Source organism: Puntigrus tetrazona, chromosome 6 (assembly GCF_018831695.1).
Source record: "Puntigrus tetrazona isolate hp1 chromosome 6, ASM1883169v1, whole genome shotgun sequence".
Lineage (NCBI taxonomy): Eukaryota > Metazoa > Chordata > Actinopteri > Cypriniformes > Cyprinidae > Puntigrus > Puntigrus tetrazona.
The window spans coordinates 259108-282520 of NC_056704.1; the positions used below are offsets into that span (position 1 = coordinate 259108).

General features: G+C 39.8%; 1 protein-coding gene across 2 annotated transcripts in view; it reads right to left on the minus strand.

Moving 5' to 3' along the window:
• Window positions 1-947: 947 nt before the first annotated feature.
• plxna1b (plexin A1b) overlaps window positions 948-23413 on the minus strand; it is a 109048-nt gene continuing 86582 nt past the window's right edge. Inside the window, exons 19-33 of one of the 2 annotated variants that reach the window (XM_043241135.1) lie at window positions 22608-22751; window positions 21111-21345; window positions 18322-18464; window positions 17442-17698; window positions 14648-14714; window positions 10447-10593; window positions 9650-9809; window positions 9352-9455; window positions 8217-8313; window positions 6978-7168; window positions 5094-5263; window positions 4745-4957; window positions 3730-3880; window positions 3522-3642; window positions 948-1390 (exon numbers count right to left, since the gene is read on the minus strand). In XM_043241135.1, the coding sequence (XP_043097070.1) occupies window positions 3547-3642; window positions 3730-3880; window positions 4745-4957; window positions 5094-5263; window positions 6978-7168; window positions 8217-8313; window positions 9352-9455; window positions 9650-9809; window positions 10447-10593; window positions 14648-14714; window positions 17442-17698; window positions 18322-18464; window positions 21111-21345; window positions 22608-22751 (2175 nt within the window). In that variant the 3' untranslated portion in view covers window positions 948-1390; window positions 3522-3546. Of the gene's footprint in view, window positions 1391-3113; window positions 3643-3729; window positions 3881-4744; window positions 4958-5093; window positions 5264-6977; window positions 7169-8216; window positions 8314-9351; window positions 9456-9649; window positions 9810-10446; window positions 10594-14647; window positions 14715-17441; window positions 17699-18321; window positions 18465-21110; window positions 21346-22607; window positions 22752-23413 lie in introns of those variants that run through there. The other variant, XM_043241134.1, reaches the window with a different exon arrangement.

Sequence of the window (23413 nt, forward strand, 5' to 3'; positions counted from 1 at the left end):
GGCGCCAATCGAGGCTTGTTTACTTGATTGACGATCAAAATGTGTGAACCTAAGAGAAGCGACGCCTGGGAGACTTTTTGCCGCATGATTATAGCGGGGATTTTTCCTCTAAAGCAGTTAACAGAGAGCGACAAAAGCCCACCATGTACATTTTGAATGATTCTCTCCTGGCGTCGTAAAAGTTTGACCTCTTTGCAGCCGACCATCTAGAAGAGTGCATTTAAAATGACATGTCATGTATAAACGATTCTGTCAAATAGTATTTCACCAAAAATCTGTATTAGGTTTTGCAATATTTAGACTTTATTTTAATAGCATTCGGTTGATAATGAACTTTGCACTTACATGCCGACAAACTCTGATTAGAGTTTTAGTAGACTCTCGGATTAATTTTTATTGTGATAGTCTCCCAACAGATACTCTACTGACTAGAAATCATTTTACAAGCACATGCCAACTTAACCTAACCCTACCCGTCTACTAACACTAATGAGAGTTAATACACACATAGGCTGCTGGTCAACAGAACGTTACAGGGACCATCAGAATAAAGTGAAACCAAGACTTTTCATTTTTTTTATGTTGATTTGAAGTGTATGTTTTTGCATTAGTCAGATAGTAAAACAGAGAGAGTGTGTGCATGTCTATTTTATATATTTGATGATTTACAGTGTATTCCCTTTATAACTGGGTGCTTCGTTTTGTCTGATTATAGAATATATAAAGTATATAGACACCATAATACATTCTCTGTATTTTAAGATGGCCATAAGCAAAAGTGTTAAGGTCATTTAACCATTTCTAATCATTATCAACAAAATAAAAATGTCTAAAATATTTTAAAAAGCTATTATTTTAGTCAATGACCCCACTGAGAGTCAATATTCCAGGTTGTGCATTATTTCTGCTGCGATTTCAAATATTTTAAAACAAATCCACTAGTTTTTTTTTGGTTTTTTTTGCAAAAACATGTTTTATTTCTTCTTGATGCTTGTTTATTTACAAGTAGTAAATCTGAAAAAAAAACAACATATTTACACATGAATAGACACCAGTGACAGTCCTGAATCATAAATGATCAAATGTCTTTTGTTATTTCAGTTTCACCAACAACACAAACTGTCTTGCTTCATCTCTGCAGCTTTTTTTTCCTAAAGGACAGATACTTCATTATCATTCGTCAGAAATGAGACAAAAGCAAAAGAAGGATGAGGTTAGACGTGACGGCTTCTGTGTCTGTGCCGCAGTATTATTGCGTTTCACCAACGTGGACTTTCATCGTGATCTTTAGATTGTGAGCAGATTCATGAAAACCGCAGAAGCCTTTACAGGAACATAGGAAAGGAGAGCAGAGAAGACTCCAGCAGCACCAGTTCAGACACATCTCAATCTAAGAAACACAGCAACAGGATCAAAGTATAAATAAATTAAAACAATGCAAAATTTCTTTCAGTTTTTTTTTTTTACATGTGATTTAAAAGTTGGGTGTAAACATTGAAAGTCCCTGGGAAGAACCGCAAGCCAAACGTCCAGAACATCACAGGTGAGTCCAGCAAACTGATCACAGCGGTTCTCTGGTCGAGAGACAAACTCAAGAGCGGAAGGAAGATCCTGAGATGCTTGGGACTCATTTTAAAGCATGTGACGTCAAAGCGGACCGATTAAAAGGTCGACGGCCCGTCAGTTACACTGAGCAAAAACGCCAACGACCTCCATCGGTCTAAACCAACTGATGCAGGACGGATTGTGCAACGTGTAGACGGGCACCGACCTGCTGACAGCACAAGGTTATTGCATGAAGATTGTGTGATATCTGTCAAAACTAACTCTTGAGCAGGAGAAAGCGGCAAACCAACAAATTTCCAATTTCAGTGTCGGTTTTTGTCTTTGGGTAAATGTGTTTTGTTTGGACCCGACTGCCTGCCTTTAACCTCACGATCCGAGCAGAGCCGGTTACCGTAGCTTCAATAAAAGCATTAAACCGGCTCGTTCGCGCCAAAAAGGATAACTTTAACCGAAGTGTTTAGCAGCCTGTATTAAAATGAAATGTAACACTGTGATCACTTTCGGATCGGTTTATTTTTCTAGCTGATGAACAGTAAAAATAAACTAAATCCTCATTTTTAAAGCGTGCCCTGCAAAGTCATTCACAAAACACATTTGGAATATGCGATATTATTGTGAGGATCCTAATACGGTTATCATTCATAGCGCGAACAGGCCTTTAAATTGAAATTTTGGTCAAATGAAACTGCCCGATTCGTTTAGCTTTCCTTTGCTGTCATATTTCCAATTAAAAACTCTATAACAGCTTTTATTTAGCCATTTGGCCTGCGTTTAATTGGAGAAAAACAGCAAGATCGATATTACTGCTCAAGTTTCCTGGAAGAGAAAGAAGCGGTTTTTAAATGCAGCTTACGTTTAATTTGGTCATTTTTGGAGCAGCGTATGATGCACTCGAGTCTAACAGGCATGTTGATCTCCCAGGCTCTTCGAACTGTATCTGATATGAGAAACTGGCCAAAAACGTGAGAAGAGACTCATCGGAAGATGAATGAAGAAGCTAGGACGATATTTCATCGATGATGCTGCCGTTTCGAATTCTGCTCCTGCTCTAAAGCATCGGCTCAGAAACGACGAACCTCAGGCTCAAGAGGAAACAAACGTATCAAAACGAGAACGGTTTGACAAACGAGACGTGTTCGATGCAAGCGGAGCGATTGATCAGTCCAAATCAATCGGGCCCATCTCGTTAAAAACAAAAGGCCGTTTCTCTGAAAGCCTCGTCCTCCGTATCGACACGCGCTTCTCAAGCTATTCACCCGGCCTCCTTTTCGCTCATTTATTTCTCGCTAAACGTAGCGGTTTCTTCGGAGAACGAACCTGCTGAAACCACCCGAGCGAGCTGATTTGGTGTCTAAAACCAAGAGTGGCATCTGCTGAATCAGCAATTAAAGCTTTGTTTCAAAAGTTCAGTCAAAATAAAACAACGTGTCATTTTTGGATGAAATATCTCTCCCGTCGTCACTCTTTTTCCCCATCGTAAAACAACCAGAGCACATTCCTACATCACAAACCTTTTTAAGCATTAAACAACATTCAAATAAAACATGGCACAGGACGAGATTTTTATTCTTTTTTTTTTGTGATTTTTTTTTTTCCTTGTTTTTGTCATTCGTATAATGTCAAATTCTCCTTCGCCAACGCTACTGTACGTAAAGGTTTAAAAAGAGCGGTGCGTGTCCTAACCGTCGTGTTCGTGAGATGGAGGCAGTTGCTCGTTGATTCTGTAAACTGTGCAAATTCAGCAGAAACACAAGTGGCAAAGAGAGCGGAGCGTCGATGACGTTTGCACGAAATGATAAAACACAGCAAACACGCAGAGCGTCCTTTGATCCGCCGCGATCGTCACGTGACTTCATCGGAGGTCCCGGGTGTCCTCGTTGCGTCTCTGTCCGCGTTGTGTGAAGACGTCCACATCAAATCATCCAAAAACAACGCAAAAAAACGACGCCACCTACATTCAGCGTTGTGGTTCAGTCCGGATCAGCTGGAGAGAGCCATGGTGTCGATCACCTGCTCCAGTTTCACCCTCAGTCTCTGGCGGCGGGACTGTTCATCTCTCTCCAGCGCCGACAGGATCTGCACGGGAGGAGAAACACACAGTGAACGGAGGGAGGACACGGCGGACGGAGCGGGTTCTGAGGCCCGAGCTGCGTTCCTTCTCACCTCGTCCTTGTATTTGGTGATGTAGGAGAAGATCTCGTGCAGCGCGCTCATGCTGTTGAACTGATTTAAATGCAGACGCGACTGCTCGGCCAGGTACGCGCTCATATCCTGATCACTGATCGCAGGCATCCGCGAGATATCGGAGTAATACCTGCAACAACAACACGATTAGCAGTTCAACGCCCATCCACAGATCAGACGCCCGCTTCGTATTCAGCTAGTGCTTTTATAACGCTCTCTAGCAGCGAAAGCAATGGCTCTACTTTTGGAAAAAAAAAAACTGGGCTCAGTTTGATTTTTCGGTTTTGTTTTGTTTCCAGGAAATCTAAAAGTGAAAGTCAAGACACTTCTAATGCTGCAAAAGATTTGTAATAAATGCTGCTTTTTATTTATCTATTAATCTGCGAATCCTGAAAAATAAAAGGTATCACGGGTTCCTCAGAAATACTGGACAGTATAACTGTTTTCAACACTGATAGTTTATTCATTATTTATTTAATAAAAAAAACACCTGTAAACCTTTTAACAGAAGTGTATAAGACTGTTGTAAATTGTTTTATTGTAAGACCTAAAACACCAAAAATATAGCTATAAGTGTCAAGACTTCTCAAACTATTTTTAACTAATTAAAGGAGTAATATTTAATCACTGTTGCAATATAAAATACAGTTATAAGCGTATTTTTTCAATTAATTACAGCCAATCAATATTAAACTTCATATTAAATATAATCTATACTACCAAAAATATTTTATTCATTTTAGATATTGTTGAGTCTAAAAGATGAAAACAGACTATTAAAACAATTACGTTATGCAATTGATTTTATATATCAGATATGGTATTATAACAAGTCTTAATGCAAAACTAGTCTGATTAGATTTTCTTTAGGAAACTTGCTCTGACAAAACATGCAAAAAGCGTCGTGAATATATCCCAAATACGAGTTCTCATCAACCCTGCGGATGCAGCAGGTAGCATGCATTTAGCTAGATTTTGTGTGAAAGAGTCGTACCTCTCCACCCAGTTCTTGTAGTTGGGGATGTCTTTAGCGTAGAGCAGCTTGTTGGAGGGCGAGTCTTTGCCCAGCTTGTGTTCGGACGTGGAGCAGGAGTCCATGAAGGTCTGAGCCACGACGGACAGACACGCGTCTGTGATGCTGTTCTTATGAATGTCGAACACAAACTGAGGGTTCTTGATCACGTTCACCCAGAACCTCAACGGCAAGCTGCAGGCAAAGAAGAACGGTGTTCAAACACCACCAGATGAAGAGCTGTAGCTCAACACACACACACACACACACACACAAACACACTCACACAACACACACACACACACACACACACACACACACACACACTCACCAGTTGCTCTTCCACGTGTGTCTGACGTCAGGGTCTGATATCATGTGTCTGTCGGCCTGCTCGTCTAAAAAGTCGAACATGTATTTGATGGCCAGAGGAAGTGCACTGCCCCGGTGGGCCGTACTGAAGATGGTCTCAAACAGGTCGTCTACAAACTTCTGCAGCGTCCCCTGTGAGAGACGGCCAGCCAATCAAAATCAACTTTACACCGCTTTTCACCCAAGAAAATAATACACGTTTAATCATTGAAATAAATATCATGCGTGTCTTTTTAGTTAAACTGATTCATGCACAGAAGTAGATCTGAACCGGTCTGGGTAAATGAATCAAACTAATGCTATTTTCACGACTATTTTCAAAACGTTTTCTTAAAAAACTTGGTCAGATAAAAAAGGGCATTGCAATCTTCTCAAACTAGCTTAATTATACAATCACGCCCAAACACGCACTGCAAAAATTACTTTTTTGCTTAGTATTTAAGTCTTGCTTTCAAGTACGAGTATTTTAACAATCTTACATCGAGATATATTTACTTAATGACATACAATATTGCCCTGTTTTTTATCTTGTTTCCCATTTTAATTAAGTGTATTTTTCTGAACCCGATATTTTTTCAATTTCGTTGCGAGCAAAACCTAATATTGCACAGCACTGGATGTCTAGACCAAAACACTAAAGCACGTGAAAGCGTCTGGTGCCCATGTAGCGACATTGTTACATAATGCAGTGAAACCGGGGCATTTTTATTTGTCTCGAGTAAAGAACGGGCGATCAGAGCAGCTGTAGGTTTAGCTGCACGTGTTCTTCACATCAATTATTCGGGGTTTCAGGGAAATGCAGCAGGTTTGAGCCGAGATATCCGTGTAGCGTCAGACGGAGCACAGGACGGATAAAGAGCTAGTTTTTCCCAAACCGCTCAATAAGCAAAGGTCACTGGTCTAATTAAGATACAGTTCTCTGTGAGAGTGGGAGCACTGGTAAATGTTAATGAGCAACTAGTCATTCACACACAAAGGTCAAGACTAACTGTCTGAGGACATCAGCTAAGAAAATCAGACATGTGCTTCAAAAGTGAGGCAATTAGTTCCAGAGTGTGCGTTTGTCAAGACGGGGAATATCAGCGACAGATTTCACCGAGCTCATACTAAACACCCCTGCCTGAGCAACACATCAGGACCACGCCATAAAAATACATTTTGTTTACAGATTTGCTCCGACTACAAATAAATATGTTGATATGGTTAACCGAAATTAAAACGACTACAAATTGTTTGTGGCCACTGAAATACATCTTAAAAAATGAAAATACAATAAATATTAGAATTTAAAAAAACATCGAAATAAGTACTAAAACTAAAAAAAAAGAAATGGTAATAAATTTTTTACTGTTAACTACGACAATTTTCTGGTTATTAATAGTTCGTAAGGTAATTGTTAGGTTTAGGTATTGGTAGGATTAGGGATGAAGAATAAACTCATTAATATGCACTTAATTTCGACGAGCAAATGTTTAATATTCTAGTAATATGCATGCTAATTAAAAACTAGAATAGAAATTTAGCTTTAATGCATAAAACACTAAAAAAAAGTAATTAAAAAATGTAATGGCAACAGGAGTACAAAAATACAGTTTAAAATATGAATAAATACTATATGAAGTGTGTTAATGATACTTCATATTCACAGTGGTATATTTAAATCTACTAAATCCGCTGTATGTAACATGCACAGGACAATGTATCCCACAATGCACCTGATTTAACCTTCAACCACGATTTTTAACTAATTTCCTTTTTAGCACGTATTTTAAACAGGAAGCGCGGAGGGCTGTTTTTCAAGGTGTCTTGGATGGCTCTAAGCACGGTCTAGTACACCTGTCCTCACCTTGGTAGCCAGCAGACGGGTCAGATAGATCTCGGAGACCATCTTGCTGCCGCGGTCGCCCTCCCTCTGGTCGGGGTGGTCGTGGTTCTTCACCAGGTGCCAGAGCTTGGTGCCGCTCTCCAGGTCCGGCGTGATCATGGGCGTCCGCGAGCGGAGGCTGTCTGGACTGCTGGCCGTTCTCAGCATGCTCTCTGAGGACACAAAGAGCACGACTCGGACGGTTGGTGCTTGGCAGGGGGAGGAATTTGGGGGAAAATATGCAAACTGACTAAAACTGTAGAAAACTGAGATGATCAATGAAAAACGATTTTATATAGTCAAACGTATGGGGACGGTCCAAATTCATCTAGTGATGTAAACCTAGTGGTGTATCATAACTCCCTCACTGTCAAACACAGATTTTGAATTTCATACGCGTCCTTTCTATTCTGTGTGAAGTTCTAGAGCGCTGAGTTCATCTCGCCGAGGAGCAGAGCATCAGGACTCACCGCAAAACAAACACCAAAGAGAAAGCAGAGAGAAAGGCTGTGTTTGGAATAAAATAGACTACAAGGGGAATGCTTTCTACATTCGGCACAGAATATTCTGTATACCGTTGTTTTTTTAATGTGTGAAAAAAAACCCCTCTTTTTCATTTCTGTGTAAACTATCACATGTATAGTATGCTGATTAACTCCGGCTTTAGGAATAATTAAACTGAAATACTAAAAAATAACTATATATTAAATATGCATGTATGTGTATGTGTATGTGTGTATATATATATATATATATATATATATATATATATATATATATATATATATATATATATATATATATATATACACACACACACACATATGCATGCATGTATATGTTGGAGAGTGCTTGCTTGTTTTGTGTGTGTGTGTGTGTGTGTGTGTGTGTGTGTGTGTGTGTGTGTGTGTGTGTGTGTGTTGTGAACATTAAGGTGGAACTCAGGACACAGAGAGCATGACCAAAAAGTAGAGACAAATGACATGTTGTTGTGTAAATAAGATAAATAACATAAGGTTATTTAGTTTGTTTAATAAAATAACAAGGAACAGGCCCATTCTATAAGTAAGGCAAGTTTAAATGACTTCTGTAGCGATCTATATATAAAATATATAAACATAAGCTATAGAGCGGCAACAGAAGGACACGTCTGATCCAGCGGGATACAGTTTTTCCTGCTCTGATTTCATACTGCACCGTCTACAGAAGCATCTCTCTCACCGTATCTGCTGAGGGATTTGGTGAACGTTGAGGAGTTGGAGATGTTGTAGGCGGAGTTCTGTTTGGGAACCAATGCGATCGCTGACCCGTCTGTTACCTAGACGACAGAGAGAGAGGGACAGATTGACACGGACACTCGATTACTGCCACGACTACAGAAGACAGTCAGACTCAGAGCAGATCAGCAGCATTCATTATGAGCATCGATCTGAGAACAGATTAACATGAAAATTAGATGCGGTGAAAACTAATTTTGTAAACGTATTTAAAGTTTTATTAAAGATATTTACATATTAAAGATCCAATTCTTCAATGTCAGTATAAACATTTCAAATCCTAGACTCTAAACTCTACAGCTTTCCTGACTTAAAATTTCGGTCACTGTATCAGTTATTAGCCATTATTTCTATATAGTAAAACTAAAATTTTAATTTAGATCTTATAAAATCCTATAAATGAAACTAGGCTCAAAATGGCTCAAACTAAACTTTCACATTTGTAAAAATAAACATGTAAAATTCTAGATTCTAACTTCTACAGGTTTGTTTCAGGTCAGAATTCTAACACTGACAATCAGTTACCCGTTTATCACCACGTTATTACCAAAAATTCTAAACAAATTCTATATATCTGCGTTGATTTGTAAAATAAAAATTTTTCAAACATAAAAACTAACACTTCAATCTAAATTGTACTTTTAATATGAACCAAAATTGTAGATTTTTGGAGCAAATATTGCTAACTAATAAATAAGATTAAATAATATAATATTTGCTGATCATATCAGCTGTCAATCAATTTGAAACTGTAAGTAAAAATATGAAGTATTTCTAAAATTTCAGCTTTAGTTTCATTGAATTACAGTTGCATGTTTGTAAACATATTTTCAGCCATAACAAAAATTACTGACACCAACGAATATATGCGTATCAGTGCATCTCTACCGACCGACACTGCTTTTGTAGTTATGTTTTGTGAAGCGTTGCTATGGTTACCCGTCCGTGTGCTACGTGCTAAAAAGCTTCAGTTGTTACCTAGTAACTTGCTGAAGGGTTGCCATGGTTACCGGGCAGCGGGGTGTAGAGGTATTGCCATAGTAACCTGGCGGAGGATGCGGCGAGGCCGCTGCGGTTACCTGATAGTGCGCCAGCGTGTTCAGACGCTTCCAGTCGTTGTCGATCTTCGTCGTGACGTCTTCGTCCTGGAGGATGATGCGCGCCATGAGACCCTTACGCCACTCTGAGCAGAGAGAACACATCGAAATCAGCCATCTGAGCGGCTAATCTAGATCCCTGCTGTACAAACATTATTTCTGGTCATTTGCTGGACGCCCAGCCGGTGGGGGTTAAGGTCAAACATCTTGTTCAAGCTGGCAGACCACACTGTAACCGCGATAAAGCAGCTTGGTATTCCAGCCTTGGTTACGGTCGTACCGAGGTCCATGTCTCCCACTTTGGGCCGCTGTGAGTACGGAGTGCCTTTAAAGACGGCGTCCAGCAGCTTCTCTTTGACTTGTGTGATGGTGTCGCAGTTCAGGCACTTAACGGTGACCTCGGCTGCGTTCTCATTCTCCGGGTTAATGCAGTTCAGCGTCTGCGGAGCAGAGAAATGCATTAAAACACCCTCCCGCTTAAATAAATCACACCGGAAAAAATCCATTCAAGCATAGCTGAATAAAAATTACAGAGTTTAGCGCTTGTATCACGCAGCACGATGAGGGCCTGTTTCTGCTGCTGAATAAAAATAAAAGACGTAACTGTGGCTTTTTGTTTCACAACTGAGAGACACGAACTCCCAGTTGTCTTTTTCTGACAGAACTGAACTTCGTAACACGCGATCGCGGGTCTCACTTTTCTGAGATAAGAAGTCACAATTGTGAGAAACTCGCCGTAATTGCACGGAAAAAAAAAGTCTGAAGTGAGAGTTTATATCACGCAGTTCTGAAAAGCCGTATTGGCAGGAAAAAAAAGAATAGCAAAGAAAATAGCCCGAATTGGGAGTTTAACTATGAAATTCTGAGAAAAGGAAACAAATGCGAGAACATATTTTTTCTTTTTTTAGTTTACGTCATGCAAAAAAAAGCAGACGTAACTAACTGCGAGACAAAGTTAGAAATGTGAAATAAGTCACTTTACTTTTTTATCAGTCAGAAACAGGCTTTCATATAATGACAAAATGACTTTGTGAGTCATTGAGAAGTATGTGTGTCTGATCTGGAGTCAGCCCTGACCAGTGTTTTGTAGTCGATCTGCTGTCGGATGAGTTTGTCCTCGCTGAGCGAGTATCTGGCCTCTCCGGTGATGGCGTCTATCGGCCCTTTCTCCATCTGCTGCTTTATAGCACAGTACAGCATGAAGAGAGGCTCGCCCGCACACTCCTGAACACACAGATAATAGAGAGAGATCAGACCTCAGAATAACACATCGACACGCACTCAGCGCAAGCTCTTGTATATTTATATAACAAAGTGTTTGGGTTATTTTCATGTCCTAAAACAGAGCCGAATCGCACTCATAACTCACGCGCACACCTCCGTCTGACTCTAGGAGGAGCTGTAACGAGACAATTCATGAGGTAGCTTGGAAATCATGGCTGTTTGGGGTAAATGAGTCCTCCTTTTTCTCCATTTCATCCCTGGAAGGTGGCTTTTCGAGTGACATCGGCTCACGGGAAGCATACGATGCGATTTTTATATACTATAATAAGTGTTACTTTGTGTGGAAATCACTTTTTTTTTTTTTTTTTTTTTTTTTTTTTACAGCAAAGGGTTTCAAACCTTCATTTGAAAAAAAAAAAAAATGCTTTTTACTAATGACCTTTTACGTTGTTAAAGGGACAGTTCACCTCTGAAAATACATCCTGTCATAATTTAACTCACCCTGAGGTTGAACCAAATATAAAAGAGGGTAGACAGTTTTTGGTCCCCATTAACTTTTATATTACGGCTATCTGATCACCAGCTTTGAAAATGACTTCCAACATTTTCATTTTTGTGTGCGCTATCCCTTTAAGGATTTTTTTTATTTATTTTTTTTTGGAAGGCCTAAAACATGCTAAAATAGTTGATTTCTAGCCCCATTTCTAAGATTTGCTCAATAACTGTTAAGAAGCGGCCCGTATCCTCAGCAGGACGATCTGAGCACATGCCCCAAATGACATCAATTTTTGCTCCCGGTGGCCGTTATAACTAAAGTGTCAGTATAACTGCGATCGAGAAGTTTTTCACCATTGGATAACTGCGTCTGCAGCATCTATTCTTCCAATTTTGCCAATTGTGGTCATTTTCTCCACTTTGCCCGGTGATTGACACTTGTGGATATATTTTTACCCGTCCCTCTCGCTTTCGTTCAGGCCATTTCACAGCACTCCACCGCTTTCAAAAGCACCTCGTGTGACCGCAAAACGAGTGCAAAACAGACGAGTCACATACCGCTAGCGGCGTTACGCCCCATTTTTATTTTTGACATGTTGCACATCAACTCCAGCCACTTTCTCTTTTTCACTGTATTTTCCGATAACTTCTGAGCATCATGTCAAAGATGTTTTCAGCCTTTATATTATATTAGCTCTTCCCATTTAGTTTCATATGCAGACATTATTTTACCATCTAAAATAAAGCATGCAGTAAATAAACACTTTCCTGTTCACCCGTCTCACCACTTTAATAACGCCTGGTCATTATATCAGAGATGTTTCCACTCTCTTGATATCATATTCATAATTTGATTTCTGGCCACATATAGCCCTGCGTGAAGGAATACTGATGTTGTTTAAATTATTTCGCTATTACCTGACTGATTTAAAACAAACCATGCTAATAAAATGTTACTGTAACGGACTCAGCTAAAAAAAAAAAAAAAAAAAAAGGATTTTATTTCAGTTATTATTTTTTAAACAATGCTTGGTGAAGATCGCATGCCAAAACGTATTGAAATATGATTTGCAAGCTATAGTAATGTGTGAGACTTATCTGTTTTAGTTTAAATATTTGAATTGCATTCATTTTAATTTAATTTAAATGATGACTTCAAACAAACAATCAAGTGATTACACTGGAAATTAAAATGCTCCACAATCTTTTTCCTTAAATAATAATTTAATAAAAATTTGTAAAAATTGTTGCTAAAAAGCAACCTTACAATTTATTAATCTCTTAACAAAACTTTGCTATGAAAACAGACTACTTTTTTGGTCACTTACAGCATAAACCACACATTAGTTCTTGAATAATAGTAAATTGCACCAATATATATATATATTTATATATAATACATATATATATAATACATATATATATATATATATATATATATATATATATATATATATATATTTTTTTTTTTTTTTTTTTTTGTATTATTTCACTGAAGCTACAAATAAACCATGGTTGTATATATTTTTATTAATTTAAATTAAATATAAAAAATTGTGTTTTGCTATCAAAAGCGACTGTAACCTTCTCGGTCTCTTCCAATGTAAAGTGCTTAAACCGGAGCAAACACGCAATCCAACGGCTCCGTTCAAAGTTCAGAGTCGAGTTTATTATCTCGCCAATATCTTGAAAATCTAATGTTCAACTCGTTCAGAAATAAATCAGACACAACAGCGAAGTGCCGCGGCTCCCAGGAGCGCCAGGCGCGTGAAAGCTGCTGTTTAGACGTGGAAATGAGCGGCGGGCACGTGAACAGACCCGAGGCGAGCAGACGAGCGACGGAGGGTTAATAGAAGGCTAATGACTGTGGAGGAGAGAGCTGGAGAAACACTTCAGAGCGTGATACGTGTCAAACAGCCAATCACACGCCTCTCTCTCCGCGTTTGGCTCGGTCTCTTCCTCCTACACACATTCTCTGGCTTTCATCATTCACAACTGCTGCTCTTCTCGTCCCCGTCTCGCTAATTTGATCATCATCTCCCTTCTATCAGTCCCGTCTGTCTCCTGAGATTGCGTCTCTGTTGTCTGATGCAAATGTTGCCAAATGACAGCAAATCTCGCTTTACGACATTAAATTTGGTGTTTTTCTACATCAGTTTTTCTAATGGTTTAAACGCCGCCCTGTGTCTCAACATACGTGGGGGAAAAAAAACGCATGAGGCTGCTTTCAAAACATGCTGAAAGCGTGTGGGGGCGGGGCTAACGGGTTAACCGACCAATGGCGGAAGGGGGTGTGGCAACGAGCCAAGTTTGAAAATATGGCTCATTTTTAAAGTTAAATGCGACGCGAAAGCCGCTTCTTTGAGCCTCACGGCTGATTACCCAAAGTAATTAAACCGTGTAAGACTCAGACAAGTTTAATCAGCGGCGCTCGAGCTCTCAGGTGAAAACACTGATCCACAAACACTCCTGCTGGATGTTTGTTGCGTCTCATGTCCCTCGCTGGGATCCGTAGCAGGACGGTGCGGCCCATCCATATGCTGGCCCTGCCACGCTGGGCTCATTAGCACAGGGGATAATTACACACACAGCTGTTAATGAGCAGCAGGAGACGACACACACACACACACACACACTCAAGTGTGTTTATGGAAGCGCTTTATATTAATGCAGGTTCTTAAAGATTGTAATAATGAACTTCCCTGCGGGAATGATAACGTACATCTGTCTATCTTGTATCTGAATCTCAACACGCAGCAACGAACTCAAGGTGAAACAGTAATTCAATGACAACGAGATCGCGTACAGAGCGTGTCTGGACATTAAATATGCAATAAAAAACACATTTATTAAATAACTCACGAACCTGCTAAAAACTAAAGTGGTTTAGTGTCATATTAATTAGGTTTTAGATAGGGCTGTCATTAATCGCATATAAAAGTTTTAGTTTTATAAATACACAAAGCATATCATTTTTTTTATATTTAAATGCATTCACATGTTCACATTTATATAAACATGTAGCCTATTTTTTTTTAATATATACATAAGTATACACTGTACACATGCATATCATATAAACCTATTTTGCAAAAAAACTGCAATTAATCATTTCTTTTAGGTCATTTTATTGACTAATGCATGCAATTTTTGGGTTGGGGTCGGTAAGATTTGTAAAGTTTCTGAAAGAAGTCTTCTGCTCACCAAGGCTGCACTTATTTGATCAAAAATAAACAGGAAAAGTATGGGATATTATTGCAAAAAAATAATATAACTCTTGTCTGTGTAATTATATATTAAAATGTAATTCATTTTACATTTTCAGCAGCATTACTCCAGTCTTCAGTGTCACATGATCTTTCAGAAATCATTGTAATATACTGATTTGCTGCTGGACGATATTTTTGTGCAAACTGAGATGCATTTAATGCATCCCTGCTGAACGAAACAGTAGTGTGCGAAAGCATAAAAGCAAATAATTGCGTTGAAACGGCATTAATATTAACGGCAAACCCATATAATGAGCAAAATCACTTAAGATACGGTTCCTTCCGCTCACCTTAAGAAACTTGTAGAGGAGGAAAGTAAACCAGTTTGTTAGCATCTTCTCAGCCACAGATTCAGTCCTGAGGGGAAACAGAGTAAAAAATAAATGTCAAGGATTTATTTACTTGGGTGTCGGAGTCCCCGAGGTAACCTTTAAGAGCAGAGAGAGACGCTTTGAAGGCTTCTTCATTCCCCAATTTCCCAAGTCTCACAACAAGAAAAACAGCCATCCCGATAACCAACATCTTTCTGGGGGATGTTGTATTAAACTCCCATTTGACATCAAAGTGCCGCGGCCGAATTATTCCAGCAGTGCTGGTGAAACACGGCTCGGGGAAAAACCTTCAAAGGACCCCATCGCAAAGCAAACACGCTAATAATTTCGCATTAATAACGAACCAAAGGGCTGCTCGCTCTTCCCTCGCAAAGCAAACCGCTAAACTTCATTAAGAAAACACCAATTAAAAATATTTCGTATCTTCTGTCATTAAACAGAAACCTGGCGCACAATAACAACCCCTCGGAATGAGGCTAATTACACGGCTTGGTAATTAACGGACCTTATTAGAGCTAATCTGCTCACGGCGTGCGAGAAGAGGCGTAGAGCGGGAATCTGGCGAAATGTGTTTGTTTTTACCATCTCTGCTGAATTATTCGCCCGTTCTGACGCCGAGATAGACGCCGAGAAAAGCCACGAGGCACGAGATCTCGGCGTGAGCGACACACCGCGAGGAGTTATTAAAAAAAACCTGAGAACGTTGTGCTGCGAGGGGCTCCGGAGGGGTGAAAGATTGAGATTTGACTGCTCACGTTTGTTTGATCTTCAGGTGACGATTGTCATGAGAGAGAGAAACTGAGGAAAAATCTGTACAGTTCACTTAAAAACAGACAGAAAACACCAGTCGGTTTTGACATACTGAGGTTTGCGTCACAAAATGATGGTCTAAAATGAAATAAAAATATCAGTAATAATAATTGGGTATGGTTAAATGCAATATTTGAAAGTAATTTAAAGAAATCAGTCAAGGTAAATAATAATAAAAATTGTATTAAGGTTAATATAAGGTATAAAAAAAATTTATAAATTAATATAAATAAATAAATAAATGGGTGGGTAAATAAAAGTCGAAATTAAGTCAAACATATAATAATAATATGATGATGATAATACAAATTATCTTTACTTACTCAAAGCATTGCATAATTTAGTTATAAATTGGTTAATTTCATTGAAAGAAAATTAAACCTGTTAAGAACCACTGACAAGCATTACAGTGATTTTCATGACAATTAAACCCCTTCTCGTGGAACTGTACGCACTGCATGTCAATAGAATTCACATATTTTTGTAAATTAACTGATTAAACAAACGGTCAATTCTAGCGTAATTAGCATGCAAAATGCTCGATTGTCATGCGAGTCATGTCGCGACGTGAAAGAGCGTTAATTGTTCTTAAAACAGGCTTTTTTCAGGCCGATTTTTTTATGCAAAATGTCCCTTGCTGTTACTGTATCGTTAGATTCATTCAAACGGATCATAGGATGCATCGTCATCATCAAAAAAAATAAAAATAAACCAATATCGAAACGTTACTGCAGAAGCAAACATGAAACGCAGAAAGACATTAGACAAAGCGTTGATTTGTTTTCGTTGATATTGATTGAAGACAGACACGAGCTAAAGGAGAGAATACAGCAGCATGTTGAGACTGAAGTTCAGTTTTCCTCTCCTCGCCTCCGCGGGGAACAGTGTGTGCTCAGGTGTGTAACACCATCTGACAGAAACACAGCCACCGACGTGAAAGGGCAAACCGAGAAACAGAGGGATGGAGAGCGATGATGGGAGAGCAAATGTGACCGCTAGAAGTCAAACTCATCCTCGTCGCGTCCATTAAAACGCCGCCTAACCAGCTGCAAAGAGCAAGCGTCCGAACATTCGTTAGAGTTCAAAAAAATGATTTCCTTCGTCTCGCTTTACAGCACAAATAAAAAAAACATACAAATCCACAACCGAGATTTATTGTCTTAAGAAACTCGCTAGTCTCGCTTTCTGAAAACGTGGCGAGGATTATGCTTCAGTTTGACACGCATTTCAGAAAGCAAGACTAAAATCAGGCCATTTTCGATTTTAATTGATTACAAATCTCATAAATTGCAAATGAATCAGGTTTAACTGAATTGTCAGAATAAATATTACAAAAAAGTGGCTTTAGAAAGAAGTATTGTGATTATTACATTGCATAAATAGGGATATTATTGTCCTATTTTTTTATTTGAATATAAAAAATTTTTTAATTAATTTTTTTTATTAAGTGTCTTAATGGGTTTTTCACTCATTCATTCGACTGATTCATTCAAATTGCTGATTCATTCACAAACGAAGCAAGTGACTCTTTATGAATGAATCACAGACTTATTGATTTGTGCAAAAAAATGTAAATAAATTCACAAAGCAATGAAGATTGATTGGAACCATTTCATATTTGTTTGCAAAAATTTGCAAAACAGATGATATTGAATATACAACGTCTAAAATGTAAAAAACCTACTTTAGTTTACTGAACTATTGTATAAAAATCTATTTCATATTTGCAATCACGCAAACATTCGGGAAAAAAACAGCACTACTGCTTGTGTGATATCTAAAAACTATATCATAAGACATGGTTTGCTGTCGTATACTGAACTGAAGTTTTAGAACTGCATTGTGATGGGCTCCATCACGCAAACATGCTAATTTATTAGACAGCCCTACTTGACCTCTTCTGCTTGTGTCTCGATTTTAGAAGATTTAAAGGAAGGCGTACCTTCTCAGCAGGAGTTTGGGGTGATTCTTGCTCTCCAGGTTCTTGTCGATGAGGTCGGAGAGGAGCTGTTTCAGGACGCCGGTGGCGTACTCCATCTCGCCCTGCAGAGCGCTCATGATGAGAGACGCCACGTTCCCTCGGTCGCGCATGGAGAACGAGCGCTGGGCCTCGAGAGTCCGGATGAACGTCAGCAGAAAGTGCTTCTTGTTCAAGAGCTGGCCGAACAGAGTCAGAGCCTTCTCGATGTTCGCCGGCACCTGAGAGAGACGAGAGACGCGGGGCCTGGTTACCACCGTTCACTTCAAGCATTTCCTCTGATCAGACGTCAGATAGCGCAGCTCTAAGTGAATGAAAACATCCCGCAAACTTTTACATATGAAAGCGCACCGCCATTGTCTCTCAGAAGAAAGAGACGACTCTGAATCATTGAACAGAGAGTTTTTAAAATTAATGTCGAAGTCATTAGCATATCGCCGCCCACCTGTTGATCTTTTAAAGTTTGTCTGAATGAAAATGCTAATTTATTCTTCACCACTAGGCGTTAAAAGCTCACAAACACCGCTTTAAATGAAATCCAATCACTGGAGAGGTTCGTTTCACAAGAGTTTATGACCTTGCATGCAATCTCTTATTTAACACCAAAATATGACCTTTTTATTAACCATAAGAGTGGCATTTTAAAACATTTCCATTTCCACTCTAAATCTAACGACCAGATCATCTTCTGAAGCGATTTGAGCGTCTCAAAAGCGCTTTGGAGGGCATTTACGGCCGGTCTTATCATGATCAGATAGCTATCTGGTCAGAGAAAAGCCACGAAGTGACCAGGTATAAACAGTTCAGGCGTATGCATTGAATCTGACAGGTGTCCAGCTCTCACCTCCATCTCTTTCAGCACCGGATGGTCCTCTATTCCAGGGAAAAGCACCCTCATGGCGTAAGTGCGGTAGTCCAGGAACGGGATTCCAGCTCCATCCAGATCCTGAGTCAGCTCGTGGATATCGGTCTGCAGCTCCGCAAACGCTGGAGACACAGAGACGGAGAGAAAGAGTAAACCTTTGTGTTGTGTAAACCGCCGAGTGAAACCAGGATCTCCAGATTCTCCACGAAAGCTTCTAAAAAGAAGGATTAAAAAAAAGGCAGAAAACGTCTGTAGTGCTCAAAGATTACCCTAAAAACCACATTCTGGCAACATCCCAGAAACAGCCAAAACACCATAGCAACCGCTCAGAATACCCTAGCAACCACCTAACAACACCCTCAGCATGCCCTCACCCTTGCTTTAAACAATTTTGAAACTAAAAGAATTTATAGAGTTTAACAGGATTACCATAAGAAGCCATAAACTATGCTTATTTTTTTATTATATTGTATATAATATTATATATTATATTTTTAGTTAAAAAAATTATAATTGGCATTATTAAGGCATTTGGCAAGTTATTGGCATTTCAAAAAATCCATAAAAAAAAATAAATAAATAAACCACTGATGTCAAATCCAGTGACTAGTTCTCCGTATCCGTTCAGTCCGTATCAGTCTGAAAAGTGTAGCTTCTTCTTCCTGGTGGACTGACTCCTGGAAGCTGGATGAAGCCGACCAATCAGACTAGAGCTTTCTGATTTGAGATGGCTTTTAAAATGAATGACACCAGCACTTCTGCTCCTCTTATAAATCTATATGGAATATCAGAAATATGTGCTTTGTTCCCAAACTTCTGATCCAGTCTGCCTCTCACCTAATCAATCTGGATGTTGTGGTTATTTATTGCCTCTTTTTATTCATCCTGGAGGATGTCTCATCATATATCAGTGACCCGTCACTCTCACCTCCTGCTATCCATCTCTTTTATCCTCTCTTCCCCGTTCTCATCCCTCTCTCCATGTCTGCAGACAGACAAGGTCATCACCTCGGGCCCGACAGAGACAGATAATGGGCGGCTCGTCTCACGCCCTCGTGACCGCGGCGGGAATGAGACGGGCGTTCGGTGCGCGTGTGTGTATGATAAATGATGCGAGCGTCATGAGGTCATCGCTAACCACAGAGACCACAGAAAACAAAGCCAATCAGAGAGAGAGAGAGAGAGAGAGAGAGAGAGAGAGAGAGAGAGAGAGAGAGAGAGAGAGAGAGAGAGAGAGAGAGAGAGAGAGAGAGAGAGAGAGAGAGAGAGAGAGAGAGAGAGAGAGAGAGAGAGAGAGAGAGAGAGAGAGAGAGAGAGAGAGAGAGAGAGAGAGAGAGAGAGAGAGAGAGAGAGAGAGAGAGAGAGAGAGAGAGAGACAGAGAGAGAGAGAGAGAGAGAGAGAGAGAGAGAGAGAGAGAGAGAGAGAGAGAGAGAGAGAGAGAGAGAGAGAGAGAGAGAGAGAGAGAGAGAGAGAGAGAGACAGAGAGAGAGAGAGAGAGAGAGAGAGAGAGAGAGAGAGAGAGAGAGAGAGAGAGAGAGAGAGAGAGAGAGAGAGAGAGAGAGAGAGAGAGAGAGAGAGAGAGAGAGAGAGAGAGAGAGAGAGAGAGAGAGAGAGAGAGAGAGAGAGAGAGAGAGAGAGAGAGAGAGAGAGAGAGAGAGAGAGAGAGAGAGAGAGAGAGAGAGAGAGAGAGAGAGAGAGAGAGAGAGAGAGAGAGAGAGAGAGAGAGAGAGAGAGAGAGAGAGAGAGAGACAGAGAGAGAGAGAGAGAGAGAGAGAGAGAGAGAGAGAGAGAGAGAGAGAGAGAGAGAGAGAGAGAGAGAGAGACAGAGAGAGAGAGAGAGAGAGAGAGAGAGAGAGAGAGAGAGAGAGAGAGAGAGACAGAGAGAGAGAGAGAGAGAGAGAGAGAGAGAGAGAGAGAGAGAGAGAGAGACAGAGAGAGAGAGAGACAGAGATAGAGAGACAGAGAGAGAGAGAGAGAGAGAGATAGAGAGACAGAGAGAGAGAGAAGAGAGACGCACGAGCAAATGGAAGATAAAATTAAACGAGGAAAACCAATTGAGAACAATTGAAAGATATTGGAGGAGAGTGCTGAGATGGAGAGAAACAGATTAACAAAAGAGAACGGATTAAGAACCAACAAAAAGAAGAAACAAAGGAAAAAACAAAGGTGCACAAAAAAAGAAAGGAAGGGAGAAAGCAAGAGAAAGTGATTAAAAGTGAAAAAATAAAGTGAATGAAAGAAACACGCAAAAGAAAACACAAATGTATTAAAATGTGAAAAAGAGTAAAAGAAAGGGCAAAAAGGGCAAAAGAAAGTGAAAGAGCATGAAAAAGCATCAAAGAAACTACAAAGAAGAGTGAAAGAAAGAGTAGGAAAATATTAAGTGTGCAGGTGTGAAGGAAAACGTAAGGGAAAGAAAGAAAGAGGAAAATAAAGACAGAATGCGACAAAGTACTAAAGAAAGAGATGAAAGAACATTTAAAAAAGTGTGAAAAAACATGAAAAAGCAAAAGAGCGAAAAAAACGGAAAAAAGTGCACAAGTAAGAAAGGGCGAAAAAAGCAAAAAAGACGAAGCATTAAAAAAAGTGCAAAGAAGAGCAAACGCAAAGCAAAGGGGTAAAGGAGTAGAGGAGAAGAAGTGAAAAAGAGAGAATAAAGCGTGAAAGAAAGCACAAAAAAGTGAAAACATTAAAAGAAAGAAAGAGAAGGAAAGTGCCTGAAAGCGAGTGATGGAGGTGAAGCAGGGACGTAGAGAGTCTGTTTTACCCTCTTTACACTCCAGGGCCACTCTGGACTCCAGGTTGTGCATCTGCAGCTGCAGCCGCTTCAGCGTCCGGTCGGCGTCACGGGATTTACGCTTGTATGCGATGAGGATGACGATGATGACGAGCAGAAGAAGACCTCCTCCTCCTCCGATCCCGATGATGGCGGGGAGCGTCAGAAGGCTGTCGGAGTAGATCTGTAGAGTTCCTGGAGAATAACGGAAACCTCCGGCCAGGACCTGCGCAACACACACACACACGCACACACACACACACACACACACACACACACACACACACACACACACACACACACACGCACACGCTGAGCATCGCACCATGACTGACAGCTTGACACCAGGAACTTCATTAAAACCATTTCTATTGAGGTGCTGCTCTTCATTTCATACGCAAAATGTCAGCCAATCAAAAGAGAGGTCATTTGCATGTGGAGCTGCCAGAGATAGTGGAAAATGGACGTAAAAAAACTGTATAATTGTCTTTGGCTTAATAAACCTAGATGAGAAAATAAAATGAGCTCCTAAAACAGTGACGGCTATAATAACAATCTATCCCACAATCCCACTGTGAATGCACCTGACGGACCGCTCCATATCTCCCAAATAAACGTGAATATTTACAGGGTTTTAACAGAAAGAAACAAGAAAGAAAGATAAACGACGAGCCAAAAGTGCTGGGGCGCGACAGGAAGTGTTTTGCATATGAAATGAGGAGGCGGGGCTTCTCGTGTCATACGCAAAAACTCAGCCGAAGTCATTTACAAATGGAGGATCAGAGAGAAAAATGATTGCAAAAATTAAACTATGGCTGTTTTCGATTTAAGAAGCAAATACAAAAACAGCTGTGATTAAAATAATCTATTCCACAGAACTAAACAAAAGCGTATCCCATAAATCTCTAAAACAAGCGTTTGTCTTTTTAAGGATTTTTAAGGTATAGTATAGTATACTTTGACTTCCATAGCATGAAATAATACCATGGATGTCAATGGGGACCAAATAAAACACATAAGGTGCGTAAATTGTGCCAGAATTGTAATCTGTGGCTAAACTATCACTTTATTAATGTATTGTAGAGCGAGTGTGAGCAGTTTTATACAGAGAGTAAAGCAGCTACTCTCTCCGTCACACAGCTCGGATATGGGTCATGATATATGGGTCGAGGACAAACATGTGGGTCGCTTCAGGCGCGTCTCACGCAGAAACAGAGCAGACGGCTTGGGAAAAAACACGGGAGCGGCGTTTCAATACAATAAAGCATGTGCGGCAAATAAAGACAGCTATATGAAGACGAAACCGACTACATGTAAGCACAGATCTGAGGCTCGGATTCCTTGCAGATAAATACAACACAAAACCCCGGAGAGCGGCGGCAGAAACTCCCAGCGGTAACCCGACGCCGAGAAGCACGGAACAATACAGAGAGAGACGCGTGATAGTCGTGGGAAAGACATCGGAGAATCACGGCATGACACGCTTACAGTGACTTTATGCTGTCCGGAGAGGTCTGGCCATTCACACAGCAGCTGCGTCTCGGACACGGTCAACACACACGGCTTGTCTCCGATCAGGACGCTGTAGTTCAGCCTGTAGTTACCGGCAGCCGAAGGAATCAGGTTCTTGCCCTGAAACACAGACACGCATACAGACGTGTTTATTGCACGCAACATTAGGGTTTCCTGTTAAACAAACTAGCGGTTCTCTAGAGTCCGCTCTTTCAAATTCGTCTCGCATGCATCGGTTTTTCGTTTTTCGTTTCTCCAAATCAGTTTTGAGTGCGCCATTTTAGTTCAACTAAACTAAAGCATCCAAATACGTTAGCATAAATATTTTGTGCATGGTATTCGTTCAAAAAAATTGAATCTGAAGTGTTATTCATGAAAACCTCATTTATTTTGTTAACCGAAATAAAAGCTGAAATTACTTGTTTAAATTAGATTAAAAAAATGATAAATATTTCCTTGTGAAATATCTGAAACCGAGAAAGTTTAGAAATATTTAAAGAAATATTAAATATTAAGTACAGCGTTAAAAAATGTATATATTAAAAAAAATAAATAAAGCACACACACAACTACTAAAACTTTAAATGATATAAAATTCAAACAAATAAATGAAAACATTAAATTAAATGCTAATAAATGCTATAATAGTATATAAATAATGCTGAAATAACCACAAACTAGAATGGTCAGATTCCGATGCATATTCTTCACTCTTATGCTTACGATGCTCAACCAGATTTCCAGCCCTCGCTATCTCCCTCTGCCCAAGGGGCTTATGGGAA